The sequence below is a fragment of the Phyllopteryx taeniolatus genome, chromosome 7 (genome assembly GCF_024500385.1).
Source record: "Phyllopteryx taeniolatus isolate TA_2022b chromosome 7, UOR_Ptae_1.2, whole genome shotgun sequence".
In the NCBI taxonomy this organism is placed as follows: domain Eukaryota; kingdom Metazoa; phylum Chordata; class Actinopteri; order Syngnathiformes; family Syngnathidae; genus Phyllopteryx; species Phyllopteryx taeniolatus.
In genome coordinates, this window is record NC_084508.1 from 26,149,139 (window position 1) to 26,164,061 (window position 14,923).

General features: G+C 39.0%; 1 protein-coding gene across 1 annotated transcript in view; it reads right to left on the reverse strand.

Annotated features, from left to right (window-relative positions):
- Positions 1–14,923, reverse strand: part of ddah1 (dimethylarginine dimethylaminohydrolase 1) — a 69,606-nt gene that overhangs the window by 19,676 nt on the left and 35,007 nt on the right. The window contains exon 2 of the mRNA XM_061779802.1: positions 2,383–2,482. Coding sequence (XP_061635786.1) covers positions 2,383–2,482 — 100 coding nt within the window. The remainder of the gene's footprint in view (positions 1–2,382; positions 2,483–14,923) is intronic.

The window sequence follows — 14,923 nt, forward strand, 5'->3', positions numbered from 1 at the left end:
AAAGAGAATGCTGAATGTCTGGCATACACCACTGAGCCCTGGGATTGGCTACCAATAGAACTGCTGAGCCTTTATTTGCCATTAGCTGGGGTGATGCCAACAAAAATCTTTGAGCTGTGCCATGTGAAACACTGAGACAAGCACTATTGTCCAGAAACCCAATTAAGTACGCTAACTGGGCTTCATAGTGGTAAAAGACATTGACCCAGATTTTAACCGCTGAACCGAGACAAATTCGAAAATACCCAAAATATTCTTGATTCCCAGTCTTCATCAGTGGAATTAAAGGTTGCCAGAAGAGTAAAAAGCCCGTGGTCGAAATGTAATTCCCGCTGATTTGATTTGACCATGCAGTATGCTACGTAATGTTTTCACTGCAGATTACTTTCAGGAGAAATTTTGCTTAGTGTGCTGAGGTACAGGGTCATTGAGGTCACACTGTGGAATGTCTTTTAGAAAAGCTTAAACACGGACTCCATCAGACACACAAACGTCTGCTTGGGAAGTAATCATAGGCTATGATTGCACAGACTCATTCGCTCAGCTACGTACAGTATCGTCGATCCTTTATGATCGCACACTCCATACTTCTTGTCAGCCTAATCTACAACTAAGTTAAGAAAAGAGAACACATTTGAAAATCCCTGTAAAATGAAAATAAAAAGGTTTTGAATAACAGTGTAACCAGTGGTGTGCAGTCTTCTCTGCCGGCCTAAACACTATCAGAAGCATTGATATGCATTTACAACTTGAATGAAATTGTATTAATTTATTTTCAACAGTCATTTATCCTCATTTCATAGCCATTCTGTTGCATGTCCAGTTTCCAGCACAGTGTGTGTTGTTATTATTTTCTTCATTGTTGCTGAAAAAGAGGATTTATTTGGCACTTCCAAAGCAAACAGCTAGCTTACAGGCAGGAGCATAGAAAGGAAGTGGATTTTATGTATAAATAACACTCAGTTACAAAAAATATTGTTGTTTTTTTTGTAAGTTGTCTATGTATTTTCAACTGATTTAGGACAATTTTGCATGGCTGAATCTGAAAATGACATCCGTTTTTCTTGATAACCGTTTATCAGTCAAATGTTACAAACTTTGCTTACAGTAAATTGAATAGTAGACATTAATAAAAGTAAGTGCCTGTAAATTGAATGTTATGTCATCATTATTCAAAATTCAGGGCATGAACCTCTATTTGAACCTCTAAAGCAAAAATACAGTACAGTACCATGTAAACATGTGGTCATGGTTAAAAACATTGATCTGATTGAGCAAAACCAATATGATATTTGGATTCAGCACATCAAAATTGTCCAAAATCAGCTATAAAATCTTGGACAATTTTGTTGTTGACCAGTGTAATCAGCATCTCTGGAGAGTGTGGTGCATTTTATTTCAAGTTTGTATGTTTTTGTCATGTTATTAGATAAATATTGATCGTGAACTGTGATATTTTAGTGTATATGTTTTGGAGTTGTTAGGCAGAAGATAAAGAGTCTTGCTTTTGTATTAATGGTATCGTAATGCCTCTCTCTCTCTCTCTCTCACTCTCTCACTCTGTGATGTCACACATTGTTAAATTGCGTTTCTGTATATTAGTTTGTAAAATTGCCATGTGATAGTGGTGGTATCGAGTGGTCACTTAAGACCCCCCCTGAAGGCCCAGGTCTGAAATACACTTGAGTTTAACATTTTATCTCTGCATTTCTGCGCTACATTGTTACAAAAATATTTAAGTGTATTTTGTCAGCAGGGACAAATGGTCTGGATATGTAATACTACTGTATAATATACTGTACAATCCTTTGCAAAGGTGTTAAGTCGGAATGCACCATTACTGACACCAGTATTGGGTCTCTGTTTTTCTACAGACAGACAGTATCGGTACTTGTAAAAATTCTCCTATACTGCACACCCCGATACCACATCGCCAAACTGACATATACCTTCCGGGTAGGAGCCATGTCGGTCGTGTGTGTCTAGAGATATTTTAAGGACAGGCATGAAACCACTTTCAGTTGTCAAATGAAAGTGAATGTTTCTATTTTTTCTGTATAGTATTATGAAATGGATTACGAGATTTGGATAAAGGTGCAGAACCACCATCTCTTCACTTTGACGTCACAAAATGTTTTTAATTTCCCGATTGATAACATGAATGACTAAATGAAAATCAGTCATGAGGTGAATTTGTATGAAGCAATGTAGTTTGGTGCTTTGCGACCTCTATCAAATGTAAAGAGGAACCCCTGAACCCCCCGCAAAAAAAAAAAAACGTAAATATCTAATTCAAATGGAAAGCTAATGATGTAAATGAAAAGGCTTATTGGGTCTGAGGAATAATACGATTGGATCAGCAATTAAGGATATTTCACTTACCTGTGAAAAGGACATCTCCTCCATCCAATGTGGCATTCTCATCAGCCATTTCCACAATGTTCAGATTCAGCTCCTTCAAGGCATCTTTCACTGCCTCTGTCTGGGTAAACAAGAACACAAACCAAAGTACGTATAAATCAACTACTGATAACAACAAATCAATGGAAGGTAATCTAATTGTGAAACGAAAACAACATTTATCTTCACGGTGACTGTTATACAGTCAAGTTCCAATCAACAATCCATAAACAGGATGAAGAAAATCATTCTGAAGATCTTGCTGGGCTACTTAACAGCACGCTGGCTCCTGTGAGACCAGATGCTATGAAACAAATCATTTTTTTGCGATGACATCATTGTAATGAGCCATGATATGATGTCATTTTATAAGTAAATTATACGGGTTATGAAGTATTGACTCCAGATAAAACACCAACTTTATATTGAAAATTCATTATCCTGCCCTCACGTTCTGGGTCATCTTTCTTTCTGTCTTTCTAGTCAGTATTTGTAGGAAAAAGATGACAAGCTGGATATTAGGGGGTATTATGAAATGTGTTCCTGAGATGGAAAATGAGAAAGGTTGGTGGTTAGCTGCATGTCCTTTACATGAACTCAGACCTTGAGGAGAGCAGGTCTTTGTTTGGTTGCTCCACGGCTGATCTGCTCTCCTCCTGCCTGACCGCCCAGTGTGGTTTTACTGTCCTGATTTGGGGGGTCCTACAGGAGTAGTTTCCAAGGCCAGGCATGTTAGTGAGAGCATCAATGTTTCCACAAGCCCTATCTCATTATGACCTCAGCCTGTTCATTGTGCTTCTTGGCCAACACAATGTTTCTGCTTCCACTTATTTATGGAAGGACACACCATTCGGTCATACAGGTAGACTGCCATGCACTTTCCAAATAGCACAATACAAAAGTGAATATGCACATGTTTCCATGAAATTACAAGTCATAGATTTTATAACTTTAAGCCAAAACAACAGTTGGTCTCAAAGAATAATCATTCTCGTACTGGTTTTAGGTATTGAATAGATGATGAATATTATGCATTATTGATATGGTGTGGCTGTGGCACGAGCTATCTACATCATATAGTCCTATTCCTATTCATTTGGCATTGCATTAGTAGAACAGTACGCAAAGCAAATATCTACTAGACTGCACCAAAGGTTCCTTTACCTAAGCTGCCAAGCATTTCCCCTGACATCACTGGAGGTGATAAGAGACAAAGGATGTTTCGCTCTGTGTTTACCCTACCATCATGTGAATTTCTACAGCAGAATTGTATCTGCTTTGAGGATGTAGTCAAGAACATTTGACTGTCCACACGGGCCCAGAAATTGAACAGTCATTTACAGCAAGTGTCAAAACAAAATATTGACCTTTACTACAGTGTGCTTCTGATAGGTATTTTAAAAGGCTAATCAATTTCAATCATGGTTCATATCAAAATATATTTTTCAAGCTGCTAAAAAGATATTACTACTGTTCAGTTGCTGCCATTACTTTTTTGGGCATGCATGTTTTCAATGTTCTATTTTGGAGGTACACAAATAGAAAAATAAGATGTCACTGACTGGCTGTTAATATTTCGCATTCACGTTCATTGGCTTTTTCAGTCACAGTTGGTTAGACAGTATACAACTGTTAATTCAATATTTCCCAAGGGAAAAGCTACGTTTTTCCTATCAGTCCTCCTTGTTTATTCCTTCTTGTTTTGTGTCTACCACATTCCCCATGCTCTCTCAACCTTTGTGGCAGGGTCAGAAATCCTCCAACTGGCACCCCGAGCTGCAGGACGATTATCTCTCAATGTAAGAGACCGCCCAATAGCTGAGCCTCTCTGGGTGCCAACTCATTTTGCAGTCTCCTCATGTCCCTTCCGTAAAACAACCTTTTTCTTCTGAGAGCTTGGCTAGGCAACACAAGGTTAGCCTGCACCCTGCTTTAAATGAAAAAGGCCTTTATGTTCTTTTAAAATTCATTAAGGGGTTTTCAGGCCAGTTGGTTTGCAGGCCACATTACTGCCGTTCCAGCTCAGTACAAGGGGGCCAGGGCAAGAAGAACCCGCCTTTTATTTGAGCTTTTTATGGACCCTTTTGAAATGTTTTTGTTCCCCTGGTACCTCTGCATATCACATTCAGCTAAAAAGGACCATCTGTCTGCTAGAACACGGTGCATTTGGGGAAGGGAACAACAGCATTCACAGTCATCCTAGCCTTTCTAGAGGACAGAGGACTATCCTGTATATATATATATATATATATATATATATATATATATATATATATATACAGTTCTGTGAAAAAAAAGTATTTGCCCCCTCCTCAAATACTGACTTTTTTCATAGTTTTCCCACTTTTATGTTTTCAAACAAATGTAAATCCAACCGTCCATCTATTTTCTTTAGTGCTTATCCTCACTCGGGTCGCGGGCTGCTAGGGCCTATCCCAGCTATCTTCGGGCGGGAGGCGGGGTACACCCTGATCACACAAAAAATTACCCAAGTAAACATAAAATGTTGTTTTTAAATGGCGAAGAAAAAAACAATTCAAAGCTACCTGGCCCTGTGTGACGAAGTAACTGCTCCCTTGTTAAATCATTAATTAGCTGTGTGTAATCACATTATTTGTTATTCTGACTTAATTTCCACACATTTTCACACCCAAGCCTGATTACTTCCACACCTGTTCAATCAAGAAATCAATTAAACAGAACCTGTCAGACAAAATGAAATCGGCCAAAAGATCTCGAGAAAATGCAACAAAATGCCACGAGCCAACGAAATTGAAGAGGAATAAAGTAGTTCATCATCTATCAGTATGAAAAGGGTTACAAAGCCATTTCTAAGCTTTAAGACTCCAGCGAACCACGGTGAGAGCCACTATCCACAAATAGAGAAAACATGGAACAGTGGTGAACCTTCCCAGGAGTGGCGGGCCTCCAAAATATTACCCCAACAGCACAGCAATGTTTCATCCAGGAGGTCACAAAGGAACCCAGGACAACATCTAAAGAACTGCAGGCCCCCCTTGCTTCAGTAAAGGTCAGTGTTCATGACTCAACAATGAGGAAGAGACTAGGAAAACATGGCATCCATGGCTGATTTTCAAGGCAAAAACCACTGCTTAACAAATTGAACATAAACTGTCAAAGCATCTAAATGATTCCCAAGAACTTTGGAACTATATATGGACTGATGAGACAAAAGTTGAACCTTTTGGAAGGCGCGTGCCTCGTTACATCTGTCGGAAATGTAACACAGCATTTCAGAAAAAGAACATTACACCAACAGTCAAACATGGTGGTGGTAGTGTGATGATCTGGGGCTTCTTGCTCCTTCAGGACCTAGATTACGAGCTGTGATTGATAGAACCATGACTTCTGTATTTTACGAGAAAACCCTGAAGGAGAAATGTCTGCCATCAGTTTGTGACGTCAAGCTGAAGCACACTTGGATTCTGCAGCAAGACAACGATCCAAAACAAACCTGCAAGTGAACTTCTGAATGGCCTAAAAAACAATATGAAGGTTTTTGCTGTGGCTCAGTAGGTAGAGCGGGTTGTCCCGTGACCGAAGGGTCACTGGTTAAAATCCCAGCTATGACTGTCCGCATGCTGAAGTGTCCTTGGGCAAGACACTGAACCCTAATTTGCTCCCAGTGGGCCTGGCAGCGAGTGCCTTGCATGGCAGCAGTCGCACATTGGTGAATGAATGTGTGGGTGAATGTGAGGCTTTGTAAAGCACTCTGGGCACTGTGATGGTATAGATAAAGTGCGATATAAGTGCAGTCCATTTATCATTTAGTGGCCTCCTAAAAATCCTGACTTGAATCCAACTGAAATGCTGTGGCATGACCTTAAAAAGGCCGTTCATGCTCGAAAATCCTCCATTGGTGCTGAATTTAACGGCACTTGGGTGTGCCATATGCGTCACCCCTTCCCCACTATATAATCACTTTATAATTTCTACCACTACAGCTAGTCGTGGACGGGAGGGGGTTAGGGTGCATTGTCGCGGAACACCAACTACACATTCGCTTGTGAGGTAGCTGGTGGCTGGTGGCTTGCACCTCTTGTCACGGCGTGGAAAGTCCCATGACCACCCGGTGGGATATATTACAGACACCGGAGGCTATAAGCAGATTTATTTTCGAAGCTCAAACGTGTTGGGATGTTTAGGCATGAGAAAGAATTTACACATACTGGTATGTGATTGAGAGCTGCCAATGGAACAGGGTGCAGTTTTATAGCCTCATTTTATAAAGGCATACTTGGCTTTTTTGTTTTTCCTTTTTTTTTTTTTTTTTTTTTTTTTAAATCATTCCATTTTGGCAGGGTTGTTAACAACATTCTTATCTGTCCAAGACGTATATTTCACTTTTCAGGTACTTTAAAAGCATATACACTGGACCTTTGGTTGAAAAGCCATAATACAGGTGACCAACACACAGCAGACTGCATAAGCAAGAGAATAAAATCAAGGCTAACAAGCAGTATTATCCATTTTTGTTACATCTCTATTCTGAGGCGGCAAAAATTCCTCTGATGGTCTCGTATCCCCCTGTATGCTTTACAGCTAATGATGCCTGACCAGACTTGAAATCTGCCCCGATTCATACTTGAGTCTGCTTACTCTGTATTGAAGGAGGAAAAGGCTGAATGTACACAGGTTTTGTCCATTGCAAGACAAAACGTAATAAAAAAGTTTAAGTGCCTGTCACAGGAATTTAAGTCTGAAATGCCAAACACTCATTTAGTAGCATGCAACAGAAGGCAGACCCTTGCCTAATCCAAACAAATCCCTGGTGTATGTAGGAACATACATGTGGTTAACCAAGCCATGACACCCTCCTATCATACAACACCCCCACCTTGCTTAACAGCATTACATAAATGTTGAGAAGTAGGTCAGTATGAAGCCATGCACAGTTAACAGTTGCAGGACTAGAGACCCTCACACCACATCGACCACAAAGATCTGGCAGACTGCCTTAGTAAAGGAGCCGTTTCAGCCAAACACACTGTACTCTCAGACTCCTTTCATTTGGGACTCCTGGGGACATAAAGACTGCAAGGAGGAATATTCAACACGACAGTCCTACTTGGACACATTTACCGTCGCCTAAGAGGAAAGTATCTGTGAGAAAATAACAAGGTAAAGCTTTAGCATTGATAAAAATGTAATATTTACAAAATATAATTGCAAATTTGGAATCAAAGAGAAGCTACTGTGCACTGGAGGAAATAATACAAAATTGTTGACAAACCAGAGTTTGAAACACAAATAATGTACCTGTTTGTGGACATGTGTAGCTTGCACCCAGACCAAACATTAATTGGTCATTGATCATGCAACGCATTTTACACATTTAATTATTCAGTGCACAGCATCACTATACTATGTGAGCAGCTGCAAAGAGGATATGACAGATGTAAAATTACACAAATAAATGTTTTTAAATTGTTTGTCTTTTTATTTACTGAACTCTATTAGTAATTTAATGAATGTCAATCTATATTGGAAAGTAAAACATTGGCATTATGACGTCTCATCATCACAGGTGGGTTTTCTAGACAAGGGAATGCAATGCATTTCTGGTTGATGCTTGTTGCACTGAGAACCCCCAAAAATCTAAGTCATTGTCAATTAAGAAAAATAAATGGAAGTGAAGAAGAGAATGAGAAGTATTCCTTGATTTCAAATCCTATTGCCAATGATAAAGGAAAAAAACTTTTTCTTGTCTACTCATTTTATTTTTTTCTTGCTGGAGGTGTAAGCAAATTTATTATGCAGACTGGAATCAAATCAGTTTGCTCCAAAGGGTCAAAGTTATTGTGCAAATCAAAATTATTAGTAAAACTGTCAAACTTTCATTAGTTTTTGCTGTTTATCCAAATCAAATACCTTGCCAGACTATATAGTTTATTACCGACTGTTGTTTAACACCCGCGACCCTTGTGCGGATAAGCGGTTCAGAAAATGGATGGATGGATGTTGTTTAACACAGTGGTCACAGTCTTATTCAAATGAAACCCAAGCAGGGTCGAGCACTACAAAAACAAAGAGAAATATAAGTCTGTTCGAGCAAATAAAGAGTGCTGTCCAATCATAAAGGCTATAAAGACAGAGGGAGCTCTCCAGTCAACTCAGATCCTCTATTTGTTGGGTTTTATCTATAGACTGGACCTCTTAATCCAAACAGAGGGGGAAAAGACAATAAACTCACCTACCTCATTGAGAGTTCTGCTTTGCTTCACTTCAATAGATGGCTAACATTGGTATTATCAAATGTTAATGCTCTCGGGATACCATACTAGAATTGTATTTGTTAGAAGAACATTTGACTTAGTGTCCTTTACTTACACTGATTAGACATATATTTGGAGAAAAGAAAATATGGTATAAAGCATGCAGACTTGTTGAAATCCTGTAATGGATCCTGATTTCAAAGACGAACATCATAAAAAGCCACCAGGGTTATCTGTCCCTCCCCACTGACACATGGTCTTAGTGAAAGTAAGCAATGCCACAATCGGTAAAGTGTAAAATATTCCACATAAATTATGCCTGTTAGTTCAAAAAAGCCCACTGACGTTTTTAGTTGGTCTCTCGTCTGAATAGCACTTAACCCTATTAATGTTCAAGGGGGTAGATGGAGTCTATCCTCGCTGACATTTGGTGAGAAGATTACTAATCAATCACAGGACTAACTGAAACAAACAATCTTCTACACCCACATTTACACTCAGTAGGTTCAAAACCCAAGTTTGACTGTGGTAACAGCTGGATTGCACTCCTGAGGACTATTACTGTGTAATTATAATCACCAGGAATTAGTTTTAAATAAAAACACGGTCCATATCAAGCATTCATGTTCAATTGATTCAAAGAGTTTAACAGTCATATCAACACACTTTTACACGATATGGCACAAAATCAGATACCCACGATCCCAGATGAGCCCAATAAGTCTCAAGACTTGTGAAATATAAATAGAACAAGAAAAGAAGATACAATAAGATATAATTACAGAGCGCAATATACTGCTGATTTCCGTGCTTATTTTCAGTGAGGTGTTAGTATAATCCTGTTAAATTCAATCGTATGGTCTGACATAAGTGCAATGATGCTTGCTGTCTTGCCCTCCATAGTTTACTTTAGAACATGAATCGGCACAATTCATATTGCTCTCTAAAATGAAAAAAGTGCATTATTAAAAAGTGTCATACTGTTATATGACAGCACACTAGACCTCATTTCTGCCAGCATCAAAGGAATAACTGTGTGCGTGTCTTGCTTTTTCCTTTGGATTTTGTACTATCGTTTTGCAAATGGACTGGACTAGGAGAAGAAGAATATACACTGAAAGTTGATTGATGAATGACTATTATCTGACCTTCAAACATGGGGACAGGTGTGCACAGTATGGCTATAGACTGTTGTTGAACAGCTAAACCCACTTGTAAAAAAGAAAAAGTGTTGTGTTACTGTCATGTGCTTTAGTGCGCATCTGCCAGCGAAGGTTTTTGGAAGCACATATATGGTCGTGTTAGAGGACTAAATGAATGGAAAGTGGAATGCCTGACAACTGTCACAAGAAGTTATATTCCCCATAACTGGTCAGGCTTTCCGAGCGCTGTGGTTAACCAATGCTTATTACCCTTACAGAATCAAAACTTGGCACCCTTCTCACATGTACCAGAGACGATTCAATTGAGACTATGAGAAGGAATCCCCATTGTGTTTGTTTTCGATCTGCCAGTTGAGGCCTCTGAAACCCAAAACAAAAATACCCAAAGCTCCCACGTATTAAAGTTGTTTTAAAATTTGTGAGGCCCAAGGTGTACTGCAGGAGAGAATGTGTGATCAAAGATACTTAGAAAGGATGATTTAAATGATGTGTCTTGAAGCATGACCTACCATGTGCGGAGAAAAACGTGGTTTGATGCATTAACTGGAGAGAATGTAGAGCTCTAGGAAGGATTCATGAAAGGAAGGAGACCGTTTGATCAACAGACAGGGAAGTTAGATTTAGATTAAGCTAAGGCTTCCCCTTTTAATCACTTTCCTCCAACACAGGGAGTCCCCCTTAATACATGGTGCTGTATTGCTCTGAGAAAGAGGAACCCAATAGGCAGTGATCGGAACCTAAGTAGTGTCAGAGAACAATGACCTCACTGGATACGAGAGGCATGAATGATGTGTGCTTTTCTTTTGAAACAAAATCCTTATTGATCTATATGTCCTGTTTGCTGCAAGCTTATATAACTTCAGCTTCTAACCACCTTTCAAAGCTTTGGAGCATACCGTGCCAAGAGTGAAGAAAATAAATGGATGCTTTTTCATATCTGCATTCTTATCGGTACTCAAATGTTCCAGAGGTTTATGCTCTTCGCTTTATTCACAATACTAAAAACAGCCTGGAGTGTGTTCCACTGAAGAAAAACACTATCATACCACATGGTTACGCCCACGGTTTTCAAAGAATGTGATGGATGGGTCCCAAAGTGGAAAAAAAAAAAAAAAAGCATGAGGGTTTGCCCGGCAAAGGCTGGACTAACTGCCTATTATGAGGGATTTCCCAAAACAGCCCTGTAATGTGAGAGTCAAGCAAGGGGTCTGAAGTGGAAACTAAGAAAAGGACTATATGTTCTAATCTTGAAAGGGGAAAAACATTAAGGGCCAAAAGATTTCCCAAATACTGGCAAAGATGGGCTTTTCCGGACAGTTGTTTTCCATCTTTTGCATGAAGCAAGCGGTCAGATGCTAACCAGCCACGACGGATCTAATCATCTGCCTTGAAATTCAAAACCATGTGATCAACAGTATCTACAGTGCAGTATCTGTTGATTTGATATTGTTTATTTGTAAAGCTTCCTTGGGTGTGATGGAAGGCACTACGTAAAGCAAAGGTATTATCTATCTATCTATCTATCTATCTATCTATCTATCTATCTATCTATCTATCTATCTATCTATCTATCTATCTATCTATCTATCTATCTATCTATCTATCTATCACATGAAATTCATGGATCATGATTTATTGTGAAATATATTTGTCATAATTAAATCTATCTGCTATCAAGGGAGACAACCTGCCTTTTGGTTCATTCAGAATGATTGCATTCGTGTCTAATAAAATGCCTGAACTACAGTAAAGTTTTCAGTAAACTCTCTCCATCCATTCGTTAAACTATCTTCTACATCCTGGCTGAGACTACACCGCTGGACTGGTCAACAGTCAATCGAAGGCTAAATCTGAATGGGACTTGAAGTCGGAAACAGCCCCAATTTGTGAATGCAAATTGCTATTGTGCTTGAGGTTGTTGTCTTGCTGTGCATGGTGTGAGGCCATTCTTTTCGCCAGGCGGTAAAATTTAGCACATTGTTGAGAGGTTGCATCCAATCTCCTATTCAGTGTTCAGATGTATTAAGGCACGTGTAATGAGTTCATTACTACTTCGCTCTAAAAAGTCAACTTAGATAGGTCAAAACAGAAATCATTCAGCAGAATCAATTCAACAAGTACAGAGTTCTTAGAATTTGGAGCTGATTTAACGTCGACACCATCTAATTTCCTAAACCTTATGATAACTTTGCCAGTAGTTAGCCCATTCCAACTTTGTCTCTGAAGCTCCAAATGTAACCCATATGTGTCTATGATGGGCTGCTCTACTGTGCACTGCTGTGGACTGGGCTCACAAGGCCACAGAACACCCCTGAGCATCCACTCAATAACATTACCACTGCTGCAGTGAAACGAGACAGACTGTAATGGAAACAACCCACTTTCCAGACACTTGAGGGAATAGCAAACATCTCTGCCTGATCCCTATAAAAGACAGAAGAAATAAAGACTACCAATCCTGGTCTCCCACCCACTCACTTTGTCTGGACAACAGAACGTCTCATCTTTCAAAAAATAACTGGGTCACTATTGTAATGATAACAGTACATTACAGATAGTAAAATGAAAGAATTTTAAATGAAATAAGAAACAAAGAAAAATAATCAACAGTTACTGCAATGAATGCTTTAATTCTATCACATTGTCCCTGACTATTTTTATCGATGCGATTTTCACTATTCTACTTAATTATGAATGTAGACCATCCACAGATCATAATTCTGTGTCTTATGCTGCATACCAGTCATTGTATGATCCAACAGCTGACTGACAGCCTGTATGTAAGGACCTTGTAAAGAATGTTGCCATAATTAAACACACTTGTGTAACTGTCAGGCTTGGAGAATGAGACATTTGTATAACCACTGAGAAGGGGGCTGATTAGGCTGTCATTTTTTAAGTCCCCTTGCTTACACTCTGCACACTGCACCGAGAAGGTGATTACACAACCAGACATCAGTCACAGGTCATTCCAAATTTGAAGGAATACTGACTTTATCAAACTCTCAGGGAATAGTATTTGTGTGAAGTTCTATATTCTAATTTCTCTCTAGATTTTAGGTTACCTGTTAAGGCAACAGGATACATGAGATTCCAAATACAGTATGTAATCTCAGCAATCCATTCCAAAATGATAGGATTGTGGCAAATGGTAAACGCCAGTCATATATGGCCAGAGTGATCAGCATGCTTTGAAGAGTCCAATGTGGCAGCTGCGGGTTTGGTTTAAAGAATGCTGCAAAGTTGTCTCCAAAGGCAAACCCCAAGGAGATGCAGCCATACAACAGTTATTTGAATTGTCAACCGACAGGTTAAGCAGATGTGCAAAATCAGATTCAGAATACTTTATTAGTCCCAGAAGAGCAATTCAGTTGCATGCCCTTGTTGATTATCCAATATCTAATCAGTTTCCTTGTCTTTTTGGGTTTTTTTTCAAAGTACTTTCCTCTTTTCTGAATAGTTTCTGCTGGCTTATTAGTTTTTGTTTCATGTGTGCATAGACATTTTTTTTTAAAACATGCGCTTCATTGAAGAGAACTCCATTGCCTTTCAGTACAGAGTGAAACAATTACAATATGAGGCTTATTCTATGGGACTGTGTCTTAAATCAATTGCAAAGTTTACAAAGGTGTTATTGCATACACACTTGCGCTATTTTACTTTCGAGAACATAGCCTATATTTCATTGGTGACATGCAGATTTGTCAAGTTGTTGACCTTGGGTGGCAATTTCAGACAGAGTAAGTATAGCCTTAGTAATCAACTCAAAAACACATAAATGGGTTTGGTTTAATATATATTTAACACTAATAAGCAATGCTCATGAATTCAAAATCAAAGGAAAAATTATTATGTTGTGGCATCTCCCTAAAATGGCTCACAAACTAGACTAAAAGGACAAGAAGCATACCACCATAACCCATCTTTCAGTCCAGCTTTATAGTGGATCACATTACTATCTCACTCCTTTCAATCAGCCTCCTTCTATCTGATAACATACAGTGCTGTTCAAAGTGCTTAAACCTCATCATTCCTGACATTCTTTGGATTCTGGTTGGTGTGACCTCATTGGGTGAGGGATGTAGTAGGAAAATAACCCCTGGCAGTACCTTTGCTTCGACATGGAAACTTAAGCTTGCAAAGAATGAATGACTATGTGCAAACTTGACTGTGGGTGCACTTGCGAGTGAAAACAACAAGTTTCCTAAGTGAGAATGTTTTCACTCCACTGTGCAGATGGCCCTACAGTGCAAATTCCAGATGCAAGTGTGACTGAGTATATGCTTCATGACTGTCTCACCTGAGTGAAATGTTTTTATGTGCATGCTCACTGATTCTGCACCTTGTCCAAACAGATTCAAACTTCCGGAAGACCCTGTGGTTGAGTGAACTTGATAACCCTAAAAGCTTCAACAGTCTAGCTATTGTATAGTACAGCATAGATTACTGTTGTTAACAGTTAATGTTAATGCAAAATAATATAAAATGCATGACCTGAAAAAACTACAGTTTAGTAAGAACTGTGATATTCATTTTGACACGTCGGTTCTAGAAAAAGTAGGCACAGTAATGAGGAGTTTGAATCTCGGCTCGGCCCTTTCTTTGTGGGGTTTGTATCTTGTTCCCTCCCACATTCCGAAAACATTTTTGTTAGAGTCTTGATGAGTTAAATTGGTCGCTGGTGTGAATTTGAATGGTTGTTTATTTACAGTATACTGTATGTGCCCTGTGATTGACTAGCGACCAGCCCAAGATGAGACTCCTGAAACTCCAACCAGAATAAATGATTTAAGATGGATGGATGGATGGATGGATGGATGGATGGATGGATGGTTTTCCACAAAATGACAAACTGGGAGGTGTAATTTGATTTGAGACATACTACTCTATCCCCTCTTTTCTGAGTTTATGAATAACAGTCAAAAACCTTTCAAAGAGTTGATGATATCAGTTATGCTGACCATACAAAGTGTCACAATATTATCCTGACATTTGCTTTAAGTTTTGATATATTCAGCATATACTGTAAACTCATCCATACATCCTTGAATCCAAGAGGATGTTAGTGCCAAATCTGAAGGACACATGAAGTGATTTTTGCAACGAGAAATGCAAAATATTTCA